This window comes from Carlito syrichta, unplaced genomic scaffold, assembly GCF_000164805.1.
Source record: "Carlito syrichta isolate Samal-C Ts95f unplaced genomic scaffold, Tarsius_syrichta-2.0.1 Scaffold232015, whole genome shotgun sequence".
Lineage (NCBI taxonomy): Eukaryota > Metazoa > Chordata > Mammalia > Primates > Tarsiidae > Carlito > Carlito syrichta.
This window is the reverse complement of record NW_007176111.1, coordinates 65,447-88,654: the sequence shown is the minus strand read 5'-3', so window position 1 is coordinate 88,654 and position 23,208 is coordinate 65,447. Positions and strand designations below refer to the sequence as shown.

The 23,208-nt window shown below is 35.0% G+C and overlaps 1 protein-coding gene across 3 annotated transcripts in view; it reads left to right on the top strand.

The window, feature by feature from the left end:
• FNDC3A (fibronectin type III domain containing 3A) overlaps nt 1-21,856 on the top strand; it is a 153,676-nt gene extending 131,820 nt beyond the window's left edge. For 2 of the 3 annotated variants that reach the window (XM_008051761.2, XM_008051763.2), the window contains 12 exons: nt 740-878; nt 1,876-1,944; nt 2,801-2,919; nt 4,752-4,857; nt 4,945-5,120; nt 9,409-9,522; nt 10,222-10,371; nt 10,478-10,761; nt 10,854-11,066; nt 13,490-13,656; nt 15,357-15,484; nt 19,187-21,676. In XM_008051761.2, coding sequence (XP_008049952.1) covers nt 740-878; nt 1,876-1,944; nt 2,801-2,919; nt 4,752-4,857; nt 4,945-5,120; nt 9,409-9,522; nt 10,222-10,371; nt 10,478-10,761; nt 10,854-11,066; nt 13,490-13,656; nt 15,357-15,484; nt 19,187-19,501 — 1,980 coding nt within the window. In that variant the 3' untranslated portion in view covers nt 19,502-21,676. Of the gene's footprint in view, nt 1-739; nt 879-1,875; nt 1,945-2,800; nt 2,920-4,751; nt 4,858-4,944; nt 5,121-9,408; nt 9,523-10,221; nt 10,372-10,477; nt 10,762-10,853; nt 11,067-13,489; nt 13,657-15,356; nt 15,485-19,186 lie in introns of all 3 variants that reach the window. The other variant, XM_008051762.2, reaches the window with a different exon arrangement.
• Nucleotides 21,857-23,208: the final 1,352 nt, after the last annotated feature.

The following is a 23,208-nucleotide window of genomic DNA, read 5'->3' as shown; positions in this document are numbered from 1 at the left end:
ACCTCAAAACTTAGTAGCTTGAAAAAGTAAACATTTATTATTTTATAGTTTCTGTGCATCAGGAATTGAGTTTTAACTGGATGGTTCTGATACAGGGTCTTAATTGGGTGGTTCTGATGCAGGGTCTCCATGAGGTTGCAATCAAGACATCAGCTGGGGTTGCAATCTTCTGAGGCTTGACTGGGACTGGAGCATCTGCTTCCAAACTCACATAGTTGCTGCCAGTAACCTTCAGTTTTTCACTACTTGGGCCTCTCTTAGGGAAGTTACACACATTGCCATTTCTGCTGTATTTTATTTGTTAGAGTGAGTCACTAAGTATAATTCACACAGAAAGAGAGGAGGATGAGACTTTATCTTTTGAAGAAAAGAGATACAAAGAACGTGTGGACATCATCTTAAAAACCCATAGACTATTAAAAGAATAAATAAAGCCAGCTTAAAGCCCATCAAGAATCACCATATTATAGCTTGTTCCTTTGATTCTTGTTTAGTATTAAAATGTTATACTAACATTTGTACTCCCAGGATTGAGTCTAAGAGCGGAAATACACTTGCATACTCTTCATATATATGCCAAGTACCTATTGAAGACTAGCGGTTCTCAAAGAACAGGCCATTACAATCTGAAATTTTTTTGTCATTTAATTGAACTTATTTGTCTCTCATTTCTTGTTTATTAAACCAATATCATTGGGTGTCAAATATATTATTTTATGTCTTTGTGTTCTTATCACAGGTTATTGCTTACAACTCAGAAGGTAAAAGCAATCCAAGTGAAGTAGTAGAATTTACTACCTGCCCTGATAAGCCAGGAGTACCTGTAAAGCCTTCAGTTAAAGGAAAGATACATTCACACAGTTTCAAAATAACTTGGGGTAAGATATTATGCATATTTATACACTTTTACTTTTGTATTTGATTAAAATAACTTGAACACAAAGGTAATTTTAAAGATATTGGAGTAAGTTTGTTACCTCAAGCCAATCCGATAAGAACTGTGAGAGTCATTCATTGGGAATATTTTGTGGAAAGCCTTGTACTCATACATACTAGATTCAAATTTGATATGAGAGGCACTGGGATTCACTGTAAATTATGAGCAGGGGCAGCACTGTGTGAAATTAAGTATTATTGAACTTGTAGCTAATGTCACCTTGGCCATCTGGCTTTCATGAAAAATGAAAAACAGTCATTCATTTAAAACAAACATTTATTATGCGCCTACTTATATACTAGTTAAATGGAAAACAAAGATCTTATAAACTTGATCCTTACCTGAAGAATTGCTTCAGTGATACTAGAAAACATCTAGAAATTTCAACAACCTTGAAATCTAAAGTGAGTGGAAAATCATGCAGCCTTTAAAAATTGTTACAGAGACTAGGCACAATGTTTCACACCTATAGTCCCAGCACTTTGGGAGGCTGATACTAGAGGATTGCCTAAGCCCAGGGATTTGAGACCAGCCTGGACAACTTGGCAAGACTTCGTCTCTACAATAAATCAAGAAATACACCTGTAGTTCCAGCTACTTGAAAGGCTAAGGTGGAAGGATAGCCTGAACCCAGCAGGTCGAGGCTATGGAAACCATGAGCATGCCACTGCACTCCAGCCTGGGCAACGTTGTAAGACTCCGACTGAAAAAAAAATGGTTAAAGAGAGCCATATTTATAAACATGAAAAAATATGGTAAATTAAGTGAAAAACAGGTGACAGTAGCATAAAGTAATTAGGTACTGGGATTACTAATAAAGTATTGCAGGCAATTCTTTTTTCTAAACTATTCCAGTTTGATATTCTGTTGATTAGGATTTTCTGTCATTTTTACATTGTATATACTTTGCCTAATACCACTTTTACTTCCTTGGATAGATCCCCCAAAAGACAGTGGAGGGGCAGCCATCAATAAATATGTAGTGGAGATGGCAGAAGGTTCTAATGGTAAGAACAGATATTAAAACTTGATAAATTTATTCCAGCCAGTCTGTTTGTACTCTCCATGGCTTTACATTTTATATTATTTATGTCCTCTTGCTTTTCATATGCTACCATCAAAAGATATTTACTTAATGTGGGGCTGTCCTTGATTTTTTTCCTCCTTTATTTGTAGCAATTAGGATTTTGCCTGTTATGGCCCACTGTAAACTGTGGTCTCCAGAAATACATGGTTAAAATAAGTAAGACTACACTGTGCACCGATATTACTGCATTTACGTGTTTTTTTTCTCACTTGTTTACATTGCTTAGTCCCTGATACCTAAACCAAGTCATTAGATATTATGAAGTATCAGAGAAAGGTTATCTTCTGAAAGTTAACTTACATCATACTAGTTTTAGAAATACATTTTGTTACTAGTGAACTTTATTCTTGAATCATAATTTAGCAGCCTTTATTTCTGTGAAATGACCTATTTCCTTCCAAAAAAAAATTATGTTTTTTAATTGAACTAAACTTCCTATGGTATTATTTCTTTTCTATTCTTTGTGTGTTATAACATTATTACTGGACCAGTAAACACATTTAAAATGCTTAATTAAAAGCAAATTATCAGTCTAGATTAAAGTCTGTACAGCGTTACAGAGATATTTCACTTCCAGAGAGCCATGCAGACTTGTCTAGGAAACTGCACACATAAAGAAAATTAGATCATTTCCAGGAAACCGAAACAATCCTAAATTGTTTCTGACAAATTACATAAACACTTATTTAGTGAAGCTAGGATACCTGCCGTGTCCATGATACCAAAATGTTAAACATTACCTTGGAGCTGACTGAACACAATTCCTTACCTTACAGGAAACAAATGGGATATGATATACAGTGGCGCTACCAGGGAGCATCTTTGTGATCGACTGAATCCAGGCTGTTTCTATCGTTTACGAGTTTACTGCATCAGTGATGGAGGACAGAGTGCGGTAAATGCTTATTAAGTAGCTTCCCCCCTTTTATTTTAAAGTTTGGCCAAATGGTCTAGGATTACCAGATACTACTTCAAATATTGGAATGTATCCACAAATGTAGCAAAGTAATTTCTGTCACCTAGGTGGTTAATTTTATAGTGACCAGAATATTCCAATGTGATACTTAGCTTATAGTAAGTATTCAGAGAATATGTATTGTCTGGTTGGTGTTTAGCTTTGGAAAAACAAATAAACAAAAACATTGGAGAAAATTTTATAAAGATAAATTTTAAGATGATGTTCAGTAACTATACTAAAGCAGAAATAGAAATAAAATAATTGTAGACTCCCTTATTGCTCCATAAATTAAATGTGTCAGGACAAACCATGAAATAGCACTTACTGTGTAAACCTAGTTTGTAATATTTACTTATTTCAGAAAAGTTGGGTATTATTTTATTGTTAGACACTCAATAACCAAAATGAACTTAAGTGTGCCATTGAGTATACATAAGACATAATGCTCCAGAGAAGTATGTTTTTTTTTAATAGGTGTGATTTTTTTAAAATGAATTTAACAAAGAATGGTTTTTTGAAGCATTCATAATTATTCTTCTTTTTCAAAATGAAACTTAATGCAATGAAAGTATTATTTAGAAATATATGTATATATACATGTACACATACATATAAGCATTTTATTGAAAATGCAAGTATTGCAAAACTGAGTGTGAATCCTGTCCAACTGACTTGTGATCCAATTGCTTCATTTTATCTAGTAAGAAAATCTCCCAGGATTTAAAAAAAGCAACCACACACACATAAACAAAATTCTGTTATTCTAATACAACATTGCAGCTTTCTTGTATAGATAGCTCTCTGAATAAAGTGATGATCAAATATTTTATTTGTGCCTGAGAAGAATGTTAACTGTAAACCTTAATACAGTGCAGATAAGGAATATGGCATTGAGTTTGTGACAATACTTTTAAGAGAATGTCTTTTAAAATAAAACTTAAAAGACTTTATATATAGTTTTATTATATATATAAAAGAGATTGCTGACTCTTCAGGACTGGGGAAAATATATATGTATATCTATATATATCATAGAAACTAAAATACCTAGAAAAACTTACCTGATTTTATAATTATTTTTAATAGAAAGGAAGAAGGAAAAATAATTTTTAAATAAATAAACTAAGCTGGGCACAGTGGTGCATGCCTATAGTCCCAGCCACTTAGGAGGCTGAGGCAGAAAGATCACCTGAGCCCAGAAATTCAATGCTGTGATTGCACCTGTGAATAGCCACTGTCCTTCAACCTGTGTAACATAGCAGGATCTCATCTCTAAAGATAAATAAATAAATCAGTGTTTAGGTTAAAAATACAGTCCCAAGTAAAGTAGCCAAAATATTCTAAACCTTCTAAAAACAAGGCAAAATAGTATACACAGAATATTAAAACATCCCCCTTCCTTAGAAGAGATTTGTGGATCCCTTTGTCCAGGATCAAAAATATTGCCCATTAAGTTGTACTGGAAGTTGTTCATATGTGTATATATGTGGAAAGAAAAGAAAGGGTTTGTTGGGGTTCTTTTTCAGTAACTTGCTTCATATATAGTAGCTGTCTTATCTTTATGAAAAGTTAGAGTTTTAATGACTTAATCGAGTTTGGATTTTATTCAAAATCTTATTCCTTTTCAGTTGATAATCAAGTGCAGTTTCAAATTATTGTTGTAATCTTTGTGCTTGTTTTGTTTGTTTGTTTGTTTGTTTTAACCAAAAAGCAATCTGATTATTTGGTTTCAGAGCATTTTTGTTTTGTTTCTGTTTTTGTTTTGGCAGGTCTCTGAATCTTTACTTGTGCAGACTCCAGCTGTGCCTCCTGGCCCATGCCTCCCTCCCAGATTACAGGGTAGACCCAAAGCAAAAGAAATACAGTTACGATGGGGTAATTCCCATTTTGGTAATAAATAATAATTAAGTTAGAGCAAAAAGTATTCATCTTGTTAAATTACATAAATCTTTCCACCCTTAGGACCCCCTCTGGTTGATGGTGGATCACCTATTTCCTGTTATGGTGTGGAAATGTATCCTTTAGAAAAAGATGAACCCAGAGAAGTTTACCAAGGTTCTGAAGTTGAATGTACAGTGAGCAACCTTCTTCCTGGAAAGACATACAGCTTCAGACTGCATGCAGCTAACAAAATGGGGGTAAGAAGACCATGGCTAATTGAATTCTAATCACAGTGGTGAAATCTGACTCACTTTACAGTATATCATCACACCCATTATTTGGCCATTTAGCTTTCACCCTGTGACTCCAAATTTTACAATTTTTAATAATTCTATACTGATAAATAAGGGAGAGGTCAGTATCTGTGTAATTGATATGTTTTACCGGGTCACTGCTCATGTATATCAGTCAATATTTTCAAACCCAACCTGTAATCCCGCGCCTTTGGGAGGCTGAGGTGAGTGGATTGCCTGAGCCCGGGGGTTCAAGACCCGACTGGGCAGTGAGACCTCATCTCTACAATAAATCAAAAAATCAGCTGGGCGTGGTAGCGCATACCTGTAATTCTGGCTACTGGGAAGGCTGAGGCGGAAGGATCGCCGGATCCCAGCAGGCGAGGCTGTGGTGGCCGGGAGCAGCCACTGCACTCCAGTCTGGGCAACCGAGTGAGACTCCAACTCAAAAAAATATATGTATTTTCAAACCCTACTTGTAATTTGTGATACTTTGGACTTGAACTGGACTAAAGTTTACCCTTTAGGGGGTATAAATAGGGTTTACTTAGTCAATTTAAGAATAGAAGCAAGACCATATGTATTTAAGTTTTTTGAAGCTGATTATATGTAGCATTTACTTTTAGTTGGCAGCTAATTATGATTTATTTATTTTTGCCCAAGGAAAGAAAACTTGTATGTTAAGCTTTCTACTTTAATATTTGTTCAAGAAATATTACCTATGTATTCATACAACTCCATAAAATGGACAAAATAGGTAATATCTCCATTTCACAACTGAGGAAACTAGGGCTCAGAAAAGCTATTAATAAATATCTTGCCTACAGTGACATAAACTATTAAGTGATAGAGATAAGCCACACAACCAAGGCCCTTTCTACTCAGCTATGACACCTCTCATCTCTCTGCATTAAAGCAGGTTCCCTAAGGACAAAGCAGTAATTTCCTACCTTAATTGAGTAACTCTGTTTCTTTGAACTATTCTGTAATTAAAATTTCACAAAATTAAGCTGACAGTTCTCTCCTCCCTATTATTTTCAGATTTTATTGAACTCCTTGAGCCCAGGAGTTTGAGACCAGCCTGGGCGTATTTCATATTTCATATCCTGTTGTCCACCTGAGTTCTGTATTTTTGTCTATAAACTTATTTTTAAATTTCTCTTATGTCAAATTTATATACTTTGTTGGCAGCTCTTCTACAAGTCATTCCTGTCTATGTCATAATCTTGTCTGCCTCACAAGGCTGCAGTACACTGGGATAGCATCTTTAATACTAATATCTTAATTCATTTTTTCAAGTTTGTGATAATTTGTCAAAATCATCTTACTTAAATATTTGCCTTCTATGTTTCCAGAGAATATACATTTAGACCTTTCTAAAGTTATTCCAGATTTTAAGATATAATTTATGCTATCAGAGAGTAGTACTGATAACTGATGTACTACTATAAATACATCATGGACAGCTTTATTTTAAATAGTAAGCTGTTAAGCATGCTAGAATTTTGACAGTTTCTCTTTGTTTTTGCTGTTGTCGTTTTCAACATGAATTAGCCTGGCCCAATAAAAATGGGGAATAAAAACATGACATTTTTCATGTAAAACTTTTTGGTAATCCTTATGGGACTTGAGGAACAGAATTATTATTACTTTATATGATAAATAGTTGAGCTATACCTCACGTTTCTATCACCCAGTTGTCCTTTCCATGAACTAAACTGAATTATCTGTGTAATTGATACATTTCACTAGGTCACTGCTCATGTATATCAGTACTCATTACTTATAGATACTTTTTTCCATCTATTTATTATTGTAAATCATTTGCTGTCACCAGCAGTCTGTAAATCTAAGTTATTCAATGACATATTTATGTTTTGTGGTTTTTTTTGGTTTTGTTGGTTTGGATCGTTTTTTGTTTTGTTTTGGTTAGGTTTTTTTGCTCTGTCGCCCAGGCTGGAGTGTAGTGGTATGATCATGGCTCACTGCATCATCTAACTTCTGGGCTCAAGTGGATCCTCCTGCCTTAGCCTCCAGATAGCTGGGACTACAAGCATGAGCCACCATGCCCAGCTAATTTTTAAAAATTTTTTGTAGAGACAGAGTCTGGCTATGTTGCCCAGGCTGGTCTCGAACTCCTGGACTCAAGTGATCCTCCCAATGTGTGGAATTATAGGCATGAACCACTATACCTGATCCTAAGTGGCAAATTTATATTTGGAAATTTTTTTTTCTGAATCAGAGTCTCTGTTGCTCAGACTGGAGTACAATGGCAGGATCATGGCTCACCACAGCTTCAGTGTCCTAGGCTCAGGCAACCCTTTGGCTTCCCCAAGTAGGTGAGACTATGGTGTGTATCACCATGCCCAGCTTATTTGTGATTTTTTTTTTTTTTTTGTAGAAACAAAGGATCACTATGTTGCCCAGGCTGGTCTCCAACTTCTTGGCTCAAGCAGTCCTACCTCCTCAACCTCCCAAAGTGTTAAGATTACAGGCGTAAGCCACCTCATCCAGCCTGGAATTTTAATTTTTAACTAAGTGATCAAGTCTTTAAAATTTGTTCTTTTGTTGTTTTAAATTACGAACCTTTTGAACTAAAACTGTCAGCCATATTTTACTGACTTTTACAGAAAATATTTATTTACAGGAATATTTCAAGATTACTTTTGACAAAGTAGGCACATTACATCAACATTTTGCTCTGTTTTGTAAATTTGCCATCCAGGATTTTTGTATTCATGTGAAAATTAAAGCATATTCTCTAGCAATTTTCTATAGCTACAGGATGTTTTCTTTCATTGCTTCTAATTGGATATAGTTACTGTGAGTCCATGAACTATAATGGAAATGTGAATAGAAAATTTACTACATTAAAGATTTTAAACATTTGATTTAAAAAATCCTTTGTGAATGTGATAGAAATTATTAGTGTTGAACAGTGTAAATATTTGAAGTGGTGATTTGTGAAATACCATTGTAATGCCTTAGGTAAAATCACATTCCATTTCTTGTTTTATACATGTGATTTTATAAAAGTTGTTTTTTTCATTTTCTGAGGTTTATGGATTGATGTATAGCTTTAAAATATATAAAATTTTGTCAAAAGATTTCTAAACATTATTATAAATTTTTGAATTGATATCATCAAAGTGAGCCCATCTTGTGTTTATAAAATGCAGCAGTCCTTAACATTTATAATTACATAGATGAAACAATTTCCATAAGGAATTTGATTTTCTGATTTTACTATTTATGGATTTTAGATTGTACAGATATGTCTGTTTTCTCACCATATCTAATTATACTTTTTTCGTTAGATTGCTCTTCAAGGGCAGTATTAGCTGTTATAATTGATTATTTTGGTTATTTAGGAGTATATAGTTTAGCTTTATTCAATGTTATTTATACTGTGGATTTATGGCCAGAGATTGAGGTTATTTCAGGAGAGCTGAAGACTTTCATTTCCAAGTTCTAAAATTAAACTAAAATTAGTTCTAAAATTAAAAGACTAAAATTAGTACTGGAAACAAAAGGAAATATTCTCTCAGTATCTACTTTTGCTTCTGTTTGCCATCAGTAGTAAAATTGATTTTTTTTTTACACATTGTGTTTGTTATAAAACAGTTGCATTCACAATATTAGCCAAAGATATTGATGACATTGTGATGATAGGAAATTGTATATTATCTGTGTAACATCAGATTTGCACATTTTTGTGCAAACAACTAAATGTTTCCACATAATGTTCTAGAAATTGACTTAGCTATTAAGGATGGGCACTTGGCAAAAATGCCTGATATGGTGTAGCAACAAATATGTTTATTTCTGATGAGCCACTGTTAAGTGAAATGATTGGAGCTTTTCTTTTGCTCATTAGCTTAAAAAAAATTGACCACTAGGCATTTCTGTAGTGGTTCTCATATGTGTCAAGAGAAAGAGTTTGCCAACATTGAATTAAATTTTTTATATTCCACGTACTATATACTAAAAGCAATTATGAGAGAGTGTGTTTTTTTTTAGCATGGAACAGAAATACCAAATTTGTAGATTAATTTCTCACAGCTTCACTTTCATGATTATTAAATCTCTTTACTTTCTGTGACTGCTTATAGAATTATATATGACCAAATTAATCTTGAAGGATAGGGAGAATGTACATAATTATTAGTGAATCTTTAAATATGGAGTTCTGTGCAATCGGTGGGCATTTAAGGGTGAAAAATGAAAACAGTGGTTGTATGTGTCTTTCTAGTTTGGACCATTTTCAGAAAAATGTGATATTACTACAGCCCCTGGGCCACCAGATCAGTGCAAGCCGCCTCAAGTGACATGCAGATCTGCAACTTGTGCACAAGTGAATTGGGAGGTATTGTAATTTCCGTTGACATTTATTTATTTTAAGTGATTGGAATAGTTCATATAAAAGAAAAAAGATACTATTCATTTTTCCCTCCTAAATTATACAAAGATTAAGTCCCAATTAAATTCACATGGTAAAAGTGATTTCTTTTTCCTCCTTGAAACATTTGAGTAAGGTATATTTGCATTACAGATATTTAGACGCTTGTTCACGATGCGCTTTGTATTTTTATCAAAGGCTTTGTCTTAGTACTGAGATATTTCAGCCAATCATGAGTTTAATGTTCAGAACAAACATACACAGGAATTAGTACAATACTATTTATCTCATATTTATTATCAGTAGTGATAATTACATTTTCGGTTTCCTTTGAAATTTGAGAAAGAAAATGTCTTTGTGTGGTTTACATTTTATATTACTTAATAGAATTATTTTGAAGTACATTAACCTTAAAAAGTGCTTTCTAAAGTGACTGTTAGTCATATTTCTACTTCTAATTTAAAACAGTTATATTTTTTATCAATCTTAAATTCAGGTACTTTTAATAATAAAAACATAAAATTGAACAGTTTTGATTATGCTTAAATGTTTTAAAGAAATTCAGAAGCAGTCCAGTTTTTAATGTGTTCAGGTAAAGAACCTTTTGCCCAAAAGCTATTTAGTCAATGTCAATACTAAGACCTTTATCCTTTTCTTAATTTAAAGGTTCCATTGAGTAATGGAGCAGATGTCACTGAATATCGACTGGAGTGGGGAGGAGTTGAAGGAAGTATGCAGATATGTTACTGTGGGCCTAGTCTCAGTTATGAACTAAAAGGACTTTCACCAGCAACTACCTATTATTGCAGAGTTCAGGTAAAGATGATCTGTGCCTTACCACTTACTCTATCTAGAGTTTTGTGTTTCATTAGCATTTTCATGGTCATGTCTTTGTTAACTTGAAGGTGCTGTTAATTTTTAGGCTCTGAATGCTGTGGGTACAGGCCCTTTCAGTGAAGTAGTAGCCTGTGTGATGCCACCATCAGTTCCTGCCATTGTGACTTGTCTTCAAGAAATAAGTGATGATGATATAGAAAATCCCAATTATTCACCTTCTACTTGCCTTGGAATAAGTTGGGAAAAGCCTTGTGACCATGGTTCAGAGATCCTTGCCTATAGCATAGACTTTGGAGATAAACAACCCTTGACAGTGGGAAAGGTTACAAGCTATATTATAGACAATTTGCAACCAGATACAACATACAGGTTTGTACACTCTAAAAACTTAATTTTTGCCTAGACCAGAGAGGCAAATAACAATCATAACCTTTTTTTTTTTTTTTTAATGTGGCACTTAGAATACGAATTCAAGCCTTGAATAGCATTGGAGCTGGTCCCTTCAGCCATATGATAAAATTAAAAACGAACCCTCTCCCTCCTGATCCACCTCGTCTGGAATGTGTTGCCTTTAGCCACCAGAACCTTAAGCTGAAATGGGGAGAAGGAACCCCAAAGACATTGTCAACAGATTCTATTCAGTATCACCTTCAAATGGAGGATAAGAATGGAAGGTAAGTTTGTTTATGCTTCTTTTTATAATTTCTTAGGTCTTAAGTACATGAATTTCTATAAACTACAGAAGTAAAGCTTCAAAAACAGAGGTGATTGTCATAAGAATTTACTTTTAAGTGTATATTTTGAAAACATCATAAGACACAATGTATAGATTTCATGCTTATAATTTATGAGTAGGATGCCAAGAAAAAATATTAGGTGGGCTGTTCTTTTGTTTTCTTCCCTAATCTATTTGTTCTCTTCATGACAGTAAGAGAACCCTAATCTTAGCTACAAAATAAACTCGTCAGTGTTTATTTCCAGCAGGACACAATATTATAGTAAATTATTGTGATTGGCTTAAGGCCTCTGAGATCCTTCAGAGCAGGGATTATGTTTCAATCTCTTGCACACCCCGACACACGGCCTGCACACTAAACAAATACAGTTCAGTTCTTCACTGTTACGCCCCAGATTCTGTGATTATCTAGTCCTTTAACTAATTTCCATCTCATTCAGGTTCTTTTCCATGTTTCATTTTTATATACATGTTGTACTATTTCCTATGTACCATTCTATATACTGTCCCACTAAATCATGCCTTTGAATTATAGTGTTACTCAAAATGTTTGTAACGTTAATTCAAATGTCAACTAGGGCTGTTTATTCACATTATATCCCATATAAGCAATGCCATATACCTTCAACATAGCTACTAATCTAATACTTTAAGAATTTTGAGTTTTGCTTTTCTGCTTTTATTTATGAGAAACAATTTGCATACCTGATGGATTTAGAATACTAGTAATTCTTTCCCAAGGTTTACTTTGTTTTCTGCGTTGTCTGTATCTTAGTCAAGCATCAACAATGACATATTCATGGTACTTGTACATAAGCACTCTCTATCAGAAATATTTACACATTTAAAACCTATGTAATAGTTTTTTATACTCTATCACCAGTAAGAACATTACACAAAACAAATAGTATTGATCATCTCCTGAAATCACTGTGTCTATGACTCTTGACCTTTGTTCTTGGCAGAATTTTATATACTCTTTGTAGCCTTAACTCTAGAAGGAGGTTTTTTGCCTTGCCATGGGTTTTTGGTATAGCCATTTATCTTTAATATATGTTACTGTTACTGAGTAGATTCTTCAAATTCTTTCCATCCCCTTTCTAGCCTTTAGCCTTTGGATTACTGCAAAAAGGCTTACTGAAAACAGGTCTAATTTGTGTTCGGTTGAAAGATAATAAAGATCCTCTTAAATGTAAATTACCTTATATTCTGTTATAGAACTTCAAACTTAATACAGAGGTTTTTGTGTCATACACACAAAATACAAAAATGTGAAGAATGAGCATCTAGAGCATTGTTGTGGGGTATGCTTATGGCTTGTGGCTTTTGGTTATAGCAAATCAAGAAATTAAAACTTGCTACGGTGTTGTTGAGTTTAATGAATCAACTTAATATGTTTGATTACTTTCCTTCCCTTTGACTTTTCACAACTATTTACACTTGCAGTGGGGAGGTGTCAGAATGCTGCTTTAACTGTTCCCTCACCACAAGTTTCGTCATTGTTCAGCTTTTTGCAACAGTGGTTTTACCACTGATTTTCTTCCTATATTAAAATATATATATGTATTTCAGAGATTAAGAAGGCAAGGCTTATCCAGTTACTGCTTCTTGGAAACACTGGTACTTCAGGCCATTAAGTATTTTTTTTTATTTTCAACCTGATTACTGTTTCAAGACTTAGCACCATCAGCATTCGTTATTTATTCTCCAGTTCCCCAAAACTGTAAAAACAGACAATCCAAAATATTGAGAAGCATTCAACTTATGGATAGCATATTAGGAGAAATGTATATGATGTTAAATTTCATTGAACAGTCCAAGGAGATAATTTATTGGAGATTGTAAATCTCTAGAAAACATTACCAAGTCAGCTAAAATGATGCCTGGGAATTGAGAATTCTCTTTTTTCCAAACACAAGAAAAATTAAAGTGGAAACTTAATTTTATAGCTCAGATGCATACCATAGTTAACAAATTGTATAAATGTGACTTTAGTTAGAAGTAATTCATGATGACAACTGTGATATTATGAGTATCTTTGAAAATATACATTAAAAGACAGCATTCAGAAACAAGGCTGTATGAGAAGCCTGAGGAGAAGCAGTTATGATGGTAGAACACAAAACTTATCAACAGACTTTCAGGAAACCATGTCACATTGGAAAATTTACCATATCTGGTTTCATCGTCTAATAAAAAATATAGAAATTTATTTGAAGTGACAACAATTCTTGGCATTAAACTTTGGAGGTAACTTATTGCTCCTAAATTATGTCCCCCAACTATATTTTTATAGTCATTTTAAAAACATTTTTCATAAGTTAGTCTAAGGTTTACTTGATAGAGTTACTTCTGTTTTAGGTTTGTTTCCTTATACAGAGGACCATGTCATACATACAAAGTACAAAGACTTAATGAGTCAACATCCTATAAATTCTGCATTCAAGCTTGTAATGAAGCTGGGGAAGGTCCCCTCTCCCAAGAATATATTTTCACTACTCCAAAATCTGTCCCAGCTGCCTTGAAAGGTAAGTTATACATCCTGAAGTTATTTTTTTTTATAATAAATTAACTTTAAACATCTTATTTACTATTATTAAAATTAGCATCCAGTATATGTCCAACAGCATATTACTTAAAAATAATACAGGCAAGCCCATCTACTCAGAATTCCACTCAGTAATAAAAGCTACTTTGGCTGAGACAGGAGGATTGCTTGAGCTCAGATGTTCAAGACCAGCCTGGGCAACATATCGAGACCTCATCTTTACAAAAAAAAAAAGATCCAAAAGGAAAATTATCCAGACATGGTGACATGTGCCTATAGACCTAGCTACTCAGGAGGCTGAGGTGGGAGGATCACTGAACCTAGGAGTTTGAGGCTGCAGTGAGACTGCAGTGAGACCCTGACTCAAAAATAAAAGGTATTTTATCTGATATATTAATACTCAGACAAGTACTTGTTTTGTCACTGATCTTTTTAATAATCTAACCTACAAATACTAAATTGAATAGGTAGGCTGGCTTTCTGATAGATTCATTTACTTAAAGATAAAAACCACAGACTCTAGTTGTTTAAATATTTTTAGTTGCTGCTATTTCATTCATTTGGACTTCCGGGGGAAAACCTGGTCATCTGTTAAGCAAAATAAATTCTCCATCAATTTAATTTATACACAGGTACACATATATACAAAAATTTGTATATATTTTAATTTTAGGGCCAGGTACAGTGGCTTAAGCCTGTAATCCCAATACTTTGGGTGGCATAGGCAAGATGATTGCCTGAGCCCAGGGGTTCGAGACTAGCCTGGGCAACCTGGTGAGACCCCACCTCTATAGTAAATCAAAAAAATTAGCCAGATGTGGTGGTGTATGTCTTTCAGCTACTTTGGAAGGCTGAGGCAGAAGGATTGCCTGAGTCCAGCAGGTCAAGGCTGCAGTGACCATGAATGTGCCGCTGCACTCCAACCTGGGTGACAGTGTGACTTCAACTTCCAACTCAAAATAATAATAATTTTAGAGGGATTCTTATTTTAAAATGACCCTAATAAGGGTTACATTCTGTATATTTAGCCATAATAAAGTTGTCTCCTGAGGACTAATGGCAAAGACTTTTAGAACTATATCCTAGTTCGTATACTTGAATATATCATTTGTTAAGCAGTACATAGGTAGCAGGACTTTTCTTGAAGTCTTTCTGGTAATACTGATGAGTTTCACTGAGTCATTTTTTCTGTTTCCGAATCCAGTTGTGTCTCTTTGCTTTAAGAAGACTGTTGATTTCAGGCCAAGCACAGTGGCTCATGCCTGTAATTCTAGAGCTGTGGGAGGAGTGCTTGAGCCCAGGAGTTTGAGTCCAATTTGGGCAACATAGGAGACCCTCTTATACAAAAAATTTTTAGAGTAAGCCAGTGTGGTATTCCTAAGTATTTAGGAGGCTGGAGCAAGAAGATTACTTGAACCCAGAAGTTTGAAGTTAACAGTGTGCTGTGATTGTGCCTCTGCACTCCAGCCTGGGTGTCAGAGTGAGACCCTTTCTCAAAAAAAGAAGAGTGCTGATTTTATTAACCTTTTTGTATGCACATTTCAAAAATTGACTGATACTCATTTCATGTTTATAATTGGATTTTAAATATTTGTTGATTTTGATTAAAACAAGTATCTGCATGATGTGCCAATTTAAAAGTCAAGTGGAACAGATGTTATTTATATTTGTTCCCTACAGCCCCCAAAATAGAGAAAATAAATGATCACATTTGTGAAATTACCTGGGAATGTTTACAGCCAATGAAAGGTGATCCAGTTATTTATAGTCTTCAAGTCATGGTGGGGAAAGATTCAGAATTCAAACAGGTATGTACCAAGATGCAATCTGTGGATACATCATTTGTAACCTTTCTGTATGTATTTTCTTTTTTTTTTCAGTAAACATGTAGATTTATGTGAAATCAGTTTGGTATGTGATATAGATTGGTTTTGCAGTTTTTAATGAACTGAACTAGAAATTTCTAAATACAGCAGTATCTGCCTGTGCAACATATATCTGTAAGATAAAATAAGGTATTTGATAGACATACATCTGCATGAACAAATCAGTTGAAAAATCTGAAAAGGTCTCTATATACCTCTGGATTAAAAAACCCAAAAACTATTCATGGCTCAAGATACTACATCGTTAAAGGAAGAGGGGAGAGAGTGAAAAGGCTGTGAGTTCTGTTGTAAGAGCTCATCTGTAGACTTGCAAAATCTGTTTCTATATGTATTTTCAATGAAAGATTTAACAATTTTTACCTTTCTAGTTCTAAAACACTTGTTCAATACATATGCTCCAGAGATCTCAGGATATAAATCTTTTGGATGTGAACTACACTTGAAGAGATTATTCATTTATTTGACAAGTATTCAGTGAACTCTGTGCCAGGCACTCAGGATACAGCACTGAATAAAAAGTCCTTGCCTCTATGGATTTTACATTCTAGTGGAAAAGGAGGTACTATAAGCAAATAAACACATCAATATATTGTCAGATAGTTACAAGTGTAATGCAGGAAAAATAAAACTGGGTAAAAGGAATAGGGAGTGCTGATGGGGAAGGTCAGTGACTTATGTCATTTGAGGCAATCAAGTGACATTTGAACAATGACCCAAAGGAAGTGACTGTGGGTAGAAGAGTGTTCCAGGAAGGGACCTTGATGCAGGAGCATGCTTGTGAATTCAGTGAACATTAAGGAGTCAATATGACTGGGGTGGAGAGAGCAAGGGGAACAGTTGATGATTAGGCAGTTAATGGTGAGGGGTCTGCAGTTGGTTTTGCAATTAAGTAGTGGCATTTTACACCATGTGAAATGAGAAGCCAGGGGAGGATTTTAACCTGAGCAGTCACATGATCAGACGCAAGGTCATTTTGGCTACAGTGTTGAAACTAGATTGGGACAAGGGCAGAACCAGAAGGACCAGTAAGGAGGTTTTTTACAATAATAGTAATAATCATAAAACAGTGCTGTGAATATGACAATACTCATGGAAACCTAGAAGTGTCATCTACCTGACCAAGAGATTTCAAAGAGAGTTCCTGGTAGAGGATGAATAGCAGTCAGGTTGACTGAGGGAGTTGTCAATGTTTGTTATAACTTTTACAAAGAATAAGTTTTGTAAAAAAGTACATTTCATCTAATTTTTCCTTTTTGCTGTAACCTTGATTTTGAGGACTTTTAAGCTGGGTTGTTTTCATTGCATCTTATATTTTCTTTTCCACTAGAAAATCAGTCCTTCATCTGTTTTATTCCAGTTTTGTGCTGTTGCAACTATTCCATGTAATATCTTAACTGAAATTACAAAAGGGCCAAAGAGTCCAATTAAACTTGGGATGTGATTGTTTTTCTTTATTAAGCCATCTGCAAATTGACATGGTAATTAGATTTGAAATGTAATTTACAGATAAGCAGGTCTTATTCTAAGGAGGAAGCAAAATTAATATTAAAGAAAATGTAATTGTATTACATGTTTAAAGGAAATAGGGACTCCACATTTGAGTAGTATATGAGTAAGCCTGAAGTTTATTTGAAAAATTTCAAGTCATGGACATCAATATCATCTTGGTCTCCAAGCTTTAGATTCTTGGAAGAGTTGGGTTTTTTCTTTCTCCCCCTACCAATTCTTATTCAAAAGTCATTTCTAAATTCATAAAAACTACATCAGGGCCTTATCACTTTTCACATATATAAAAATAGCAAGAACCCTGTCCTATCCACCTCCCTTCAGTTCCTCAGATGCTCATGATTATGACTCCTTAAGCACTGTTTTAATGTCACACACCTAAAGTGACCCCATTTGAATTAAATCTTAACTTCCAACTAGTGTAACTAATGTATTCCTGCTCCTTCTCCAGGTATCTTCACTTACCACCCCCATGCCATTTGTTGAAGTTTTTTCTTAACCTAATATTACCATGTTCATTTAGAGACTTATGGAAAATAAAGCTTAAAAATGAAAATTCAAATCACCCATTATATCCATAAGACAAGCATATTTTTTATTTTTACTAAATCGATTGCATTGTATGTGTACAGTTGTACACTGCTTCCTCATACAACATTCTAAGTGAATAATTTACAGGTTAAATGTCCCAAATACAAACACTCAAAATTCAAAGTATTCCAAAATCCAAAACTTTTTTATCACCAACATGACACATAAAGAAAATGCTCATTGGGGCATTTCAGATTTTCAGATTTGGGATGTTCATCCAGTAAATACAATGCAAATATTCCAAAATTCCAATAAGTTGAAACACTTGTAGTACCAAGCATTTCATATAAGGGGTACTCAACTAGTACCACCTCTTGAATGTGAATCATGTCTGCATTTCCACTCCCTGAAACATGGATCTGCATTCTTGGAACTAATGTATATTTGCCATTTTCTTTAAGCTTTATCTTAAGACTTATTGCAATAAAACTCCTTTATATTTTCTCAGCATCCACATATAGTTCCTACTATATGTTGAATGTTGGAAACACAAAAATGAGAGAGAGAGATCTTATTTTGCTTCTTTGGAAGCAAACCAGTATGTCAAAATTTAAATTGACAGCATAGGTATAATTGAGGCAGCTAAAAGTTCATGAAAGAATGCTAGCCCCCAAATAGTGGTTGATCTAACTTGAAGGCCACCAACTAGCTGGAGGAACTCAACTGGGAAGTCACTCAATCCTATGAGCCTTGGTGTTTTCATTTATAGAATAAGGGAAGAGGGACTTATTAACGGAAATGATAGCTCAGTGCCCAGCATGCAGTAAGGAAATGAGTACTCGCTGCATGCTGGGCATTGTGCTAAGTGCTCTAACAAGTATTAGTTCATTTCATCCTCATAGTTATCATACAAATCAACTGCTAGTATGTCCATTGTCTAAATTGGTCTAAAATTACAGTGGTAGAGCAAAACTTGGCTACCAGTTCCAGTACATATCTTAATTACTGGTACATTCCTTGAAAATCTGTGGAATTTCATTATTTTTATTTCCCTTGTAAAGTATGGCAGAGGTGTTAGGTATTAAGATCCTTTTCTGTAATTCTAAGTGATTGCCCCTTGCTGAAGTTTGTAAACTGATTTACCATAGACACATTGTAGGAAACTCCCCTTATTTAGTAGTTTCATTCAACAGATAAGTTTAAAATGGTATGGAAATAAATCCGTTATACAAAGATATAATGGGGGAAGCAGCATTAGACACTCTCTTCTTTCATTTGAGGAAAGCAGGCACGTGCTGGAAAGCTGATTTCACCTGTTCTCTAGCTGTTTGGGGGCATGTATATTCCTTAACTCATCTGTGAGCTCTGTGAGAGTATATCTCACGTCCTCAATTCTCACATTTCTCCTGTCCTTATACAGCAGATGGATAAATATTTGAGCAGATGGGTATTTTTTAAAAATCACTTAAAAGATAAAAATCAATGGCATTCACTAGCTTTCACATAGAAAATACAAACTAGCCAGTTTTAATACATTTCCATCCAGCCTTCCCCACATAATTCTTCCTTCTAATATTTTATTAACAGATTTACAAAGGTCCTGACTCCTCATGCCGGTATTCCAGCCTTCAGCCGAACTGCGAGTATCGCTTCCGTGTGTGTGCCATTCGCCAGTGCCAAGACCCTGTGGGGCACCAGGACCTTGTAGGTCCCTACAGCACCACAGTGCTCTTCATCTCTCAGAGGACTGAACCACCAGCCAACACCAACAGAGACACTGTGGAAAGCACAAGGACCCGGCGGGCTCTTAGTGACGAGCAGTGTGCAGCTGTCATCCTTGTGCTGTTTGCTTTCTTTTCCATTTTGATTGCCTTTATCATTCAGTACTTTGTAATCAAGTGAAAATATAACTTTATTTTTTAACAATGTATTACATTTTATTTTGTCATGTACTAAAATTATTTCTGTATTGCTTTTACAAAACAGTGGCATTTAGCACTGGCATTGAGACCACAGCACATCATTTTTCCATGCTTATATTGTTAGGTAGAGGCTGGCACTTTATTAGAATGCAAGCCACAGAAATCAATTTTGGGTTTTTGTTTGGGGCTTTTTTCCTCCCCCCCCCCCCCCCGCTCTTTCTCTCTCTGACATGCCTTCTTGTAGAACAAACTTAAGAGGCAACAATTTATAATTGGTATTTTGACCAATCAGCATGAGTGTAACAGTGATAGCCTGATCTGTTTGTTTTAAAGATTATTATCAAGTGAAAAACTCACAATGAATAGAATTTACACTAACATGCTGTATGAAAACAAAGTTTGATGCTGTGAAAGCAATCTAGTGCTATATTTCTACCTCCTCATTTGTCTTAATTATTTGGTAAGTGGGATTATGAGTAACTGGAGGGGCTAAGCAAACAAAAACTGGACGAAAGAATAGGCATGAAGAAAGCTTCTTGTGTGATAAATGTGGAGTTCTTCATTACAAGTATATCTTCATGAGTTCACGGATAAGTACCTAACGAAAGCACAGGCAGTTTACTTGGCCTAAAATATTTTAACATTTACTCAAAAAGTACCTCTTCAGGTCTTGAGGACATGGAAAAGAATAGAAGGCTTTTAGATAATTACTTTTTTGATCATAAAAATCAGCTGAATTTCAAACCCATTTGGCTCCTGTTTTGTAACCCATTGAAGTATATGTATGTATATAAGGGCATACATGTACATATATAGCATAATATACATAAATCTACATACCAAGTATAGAAATATCTGTTATATACAATACCTATCTGATATAGGCTGACTTTGAAGAACTTCCATAAGTTTTTGCTGCTTCTCCCATAACTACTGCCACCACCATCAGAATTCATAATCAAACCTAACTTTTTTGTTTGGGGCACCAAATCTGAAGACAAAATTAATTTGCACCAGTAAACTTCAAGCTGCTTTCTTTCTTAAAAAAACTAATGTTTAATGTATAATGTCTGTTTGGATACTGTTCCAAATTGTTGATTGCATGTGGTTAATGTTGCATTAGAGCACTTTGCAATTGCTTAATTCATTAATGTTTTGTGAGCTTGCATTTGTGAGTTATTGGATGATCAGACTGAATTTTGTCAAGTATCATATTGTACATCTTGCCTAGATGTCGATGACTGCCAGTAATAATAGTTTGTAATGAAATTATCTAAAATTCTTGTTTTATCACATATGTTATCTGTAAAACACTTGTAACTAGCTTTTTTTAATTTATTATTTGAATTTTAGGATAGCGAATCACTAATTTTTAGTTGCTGAGGTTAGCATTTTAGTGATTATTAAGCACTTCTGTCAGTCTCTGAAAAAAAGAACATATGTTTTGTGCTTTGAAGATCTCTGAAGAATTTCTCTTATAATAGAATGGGCATGTATTGTAATTGTTTTATGTCAAATATTCCATGCTGTAGAAAAAACATTAACCTTTGTTCAAAAAAGAAACGGATAAACTTGGCCTTTCTGAGTGGTAAGAATGACCTGTCACTATAATATACTGTATGTTTACATTTTATTTAAATTTAATCTCTTATGTATAGGGTGATAACCTTCCCCCAAAACAACAGTGATTGCAGTTGTTTTCTAGAAACTTCTTTAAAGTGCCACATTTGGCAGTACAAATGAGTTTGAGTGTAAAAGCCCAGAGATTTCTATATAGTTGAATGTCTAAAATGGTAAAATGTGCCACTGTGTCAAGTTACAGTGGCTTATGTTTTTCATAGTAATTCAAATGAACCTCCTATTTTTGATAGTAAATGTCATTTAATAGTGTACTTGCCATTTGAGCCTCACTGCAAAGTTAGTGCAGAGAAAACAATTTTTAATGTAATCTTGATTTTACCTCATATACTGTACATTCCAAAAACTCTAAACTTTTTAAAGATTATAGATACACTACCAAACATATCACCTTTAAATTGTTTAATGTTGAACTTCATACAAATGAAAAAAGCTCATAAAAATACATAAGACTATGTAGCAAAAGTATCTTTAAAATCCATGGAAAATAAAAGTTGTATCATTCTTTTTTGAGATATGTTTATTGTATTCATATACATTTATTATTTACTGCTTGTTTGAAAAAAATGAAATGTAATGGTCTCCCTTCTTGCAGTAGACTTAAAACAATGTTCTTAACAGTACTGAAATCTTCAACATAAAAGGATGCATATTTATTATTATAAAGTTGAGTAGGATAAAGAATGAAATTAGAAGTATTATCCTAGTGACTTGATTTCATGCAATTCATTAAATATCTTCCTTCCTTTCTGCATATAAAGAATAAGATGAATCTGAGGTAAATTTCCCAGTGGGAAGAAAATCCCTAACCTCTCCTCCCCTTTCTGGCATCCCTCTTATTCCTAGTACCTTCTTTCTTCTGCCTCCAAGAGCCCAGAACCTTCCTGGTAGTGGCACTGCTGGGTCTGCCTTCCACCAGAAAGTCCAACATCCTCTCACTCATTCCCCATTAACATTTTCATCCCACAGCCCTCGCCTTGGGGACTCATTGCTTTTAAAATCCATGTGGATCTCTAATTGCCACAACCACAGGTACCTTAATAGAGCTGATGGTGCTAGGCTGGGGAAGGGAAGGCATTCTGGATATAGGAGCATCATTCCAGAGTCCAACCCTGAGAAGGGTGTCATCTGATGGCAGTATGATTGCACATGTCGCCTCTGTCTTGTCTGTAGATTGGAAATAGGAGTTTTATGCACCATGTTTGAGCATGGGTTGGTTTCCAGCATAAATACCTTGCTTCTACATGAACATTCTCTTTCTGCAGGAGGAGTCCATGCTTATGGTGGCTCAAGGAAGCAAACAGATTTTCTTTTTTTTTTCGAGTTGGAGTCTCACTCTGTCGCCCCCACTGGAGTGCAGTGGCCACTCCCAGCCACCACAGCCTCAACCTGCTGGGCTCCGGCGATCCTTCCGCCTCTGCCTTCCAAGTAGCCAGAATTACAGGTATGCGCTACAACTCCTGGCTGATTTTTTTGATTTATTGTAGAGATGAGGTCTCGCTGCCCAGGTGGGTCTCGAACCCGCGGGCTCAGGCAATCCACTCACCTCAGCCTCCCAAAGGCGCGGGATTACAGGTTGAGCCACCGAGCCCGGCTCGGCAAAGAGATTTTCAAAGAAAATGGTTGACAAAAGAACCATGATTTTAATACTTGTAGTTCATCAAATCCTCAGTGTCCAAGAGTGGTGCCTTCAAATGTTTAGATGCTATAATGGCTATTATTTTTCTCATAAACGGTCATTGTGCCGTTTCTACTTACAATGGGAACTTTACTGAGAAAGGGTTTCAAAACTGAATAGATTGTGAAGCCACGTGACTCATTCTAATCATAATGGCTGTTATCTGTTGACCACTTAATGTGTTCTAGGCACTGTATTCAGTGCTTTACCTCAGTTATCTCATATAATCCTCTTAATTGTTCTGCTGAGTATAAATAAACTGCAGCACAGAAAAATCTGGCTCTGCCAGAGGCTCCGTGACTAATAAACGGAGCCGGGACTCAATCCAGGTAACTGGTGTGTGCTCTCACAACTGGCTGCTATCCTCTGCT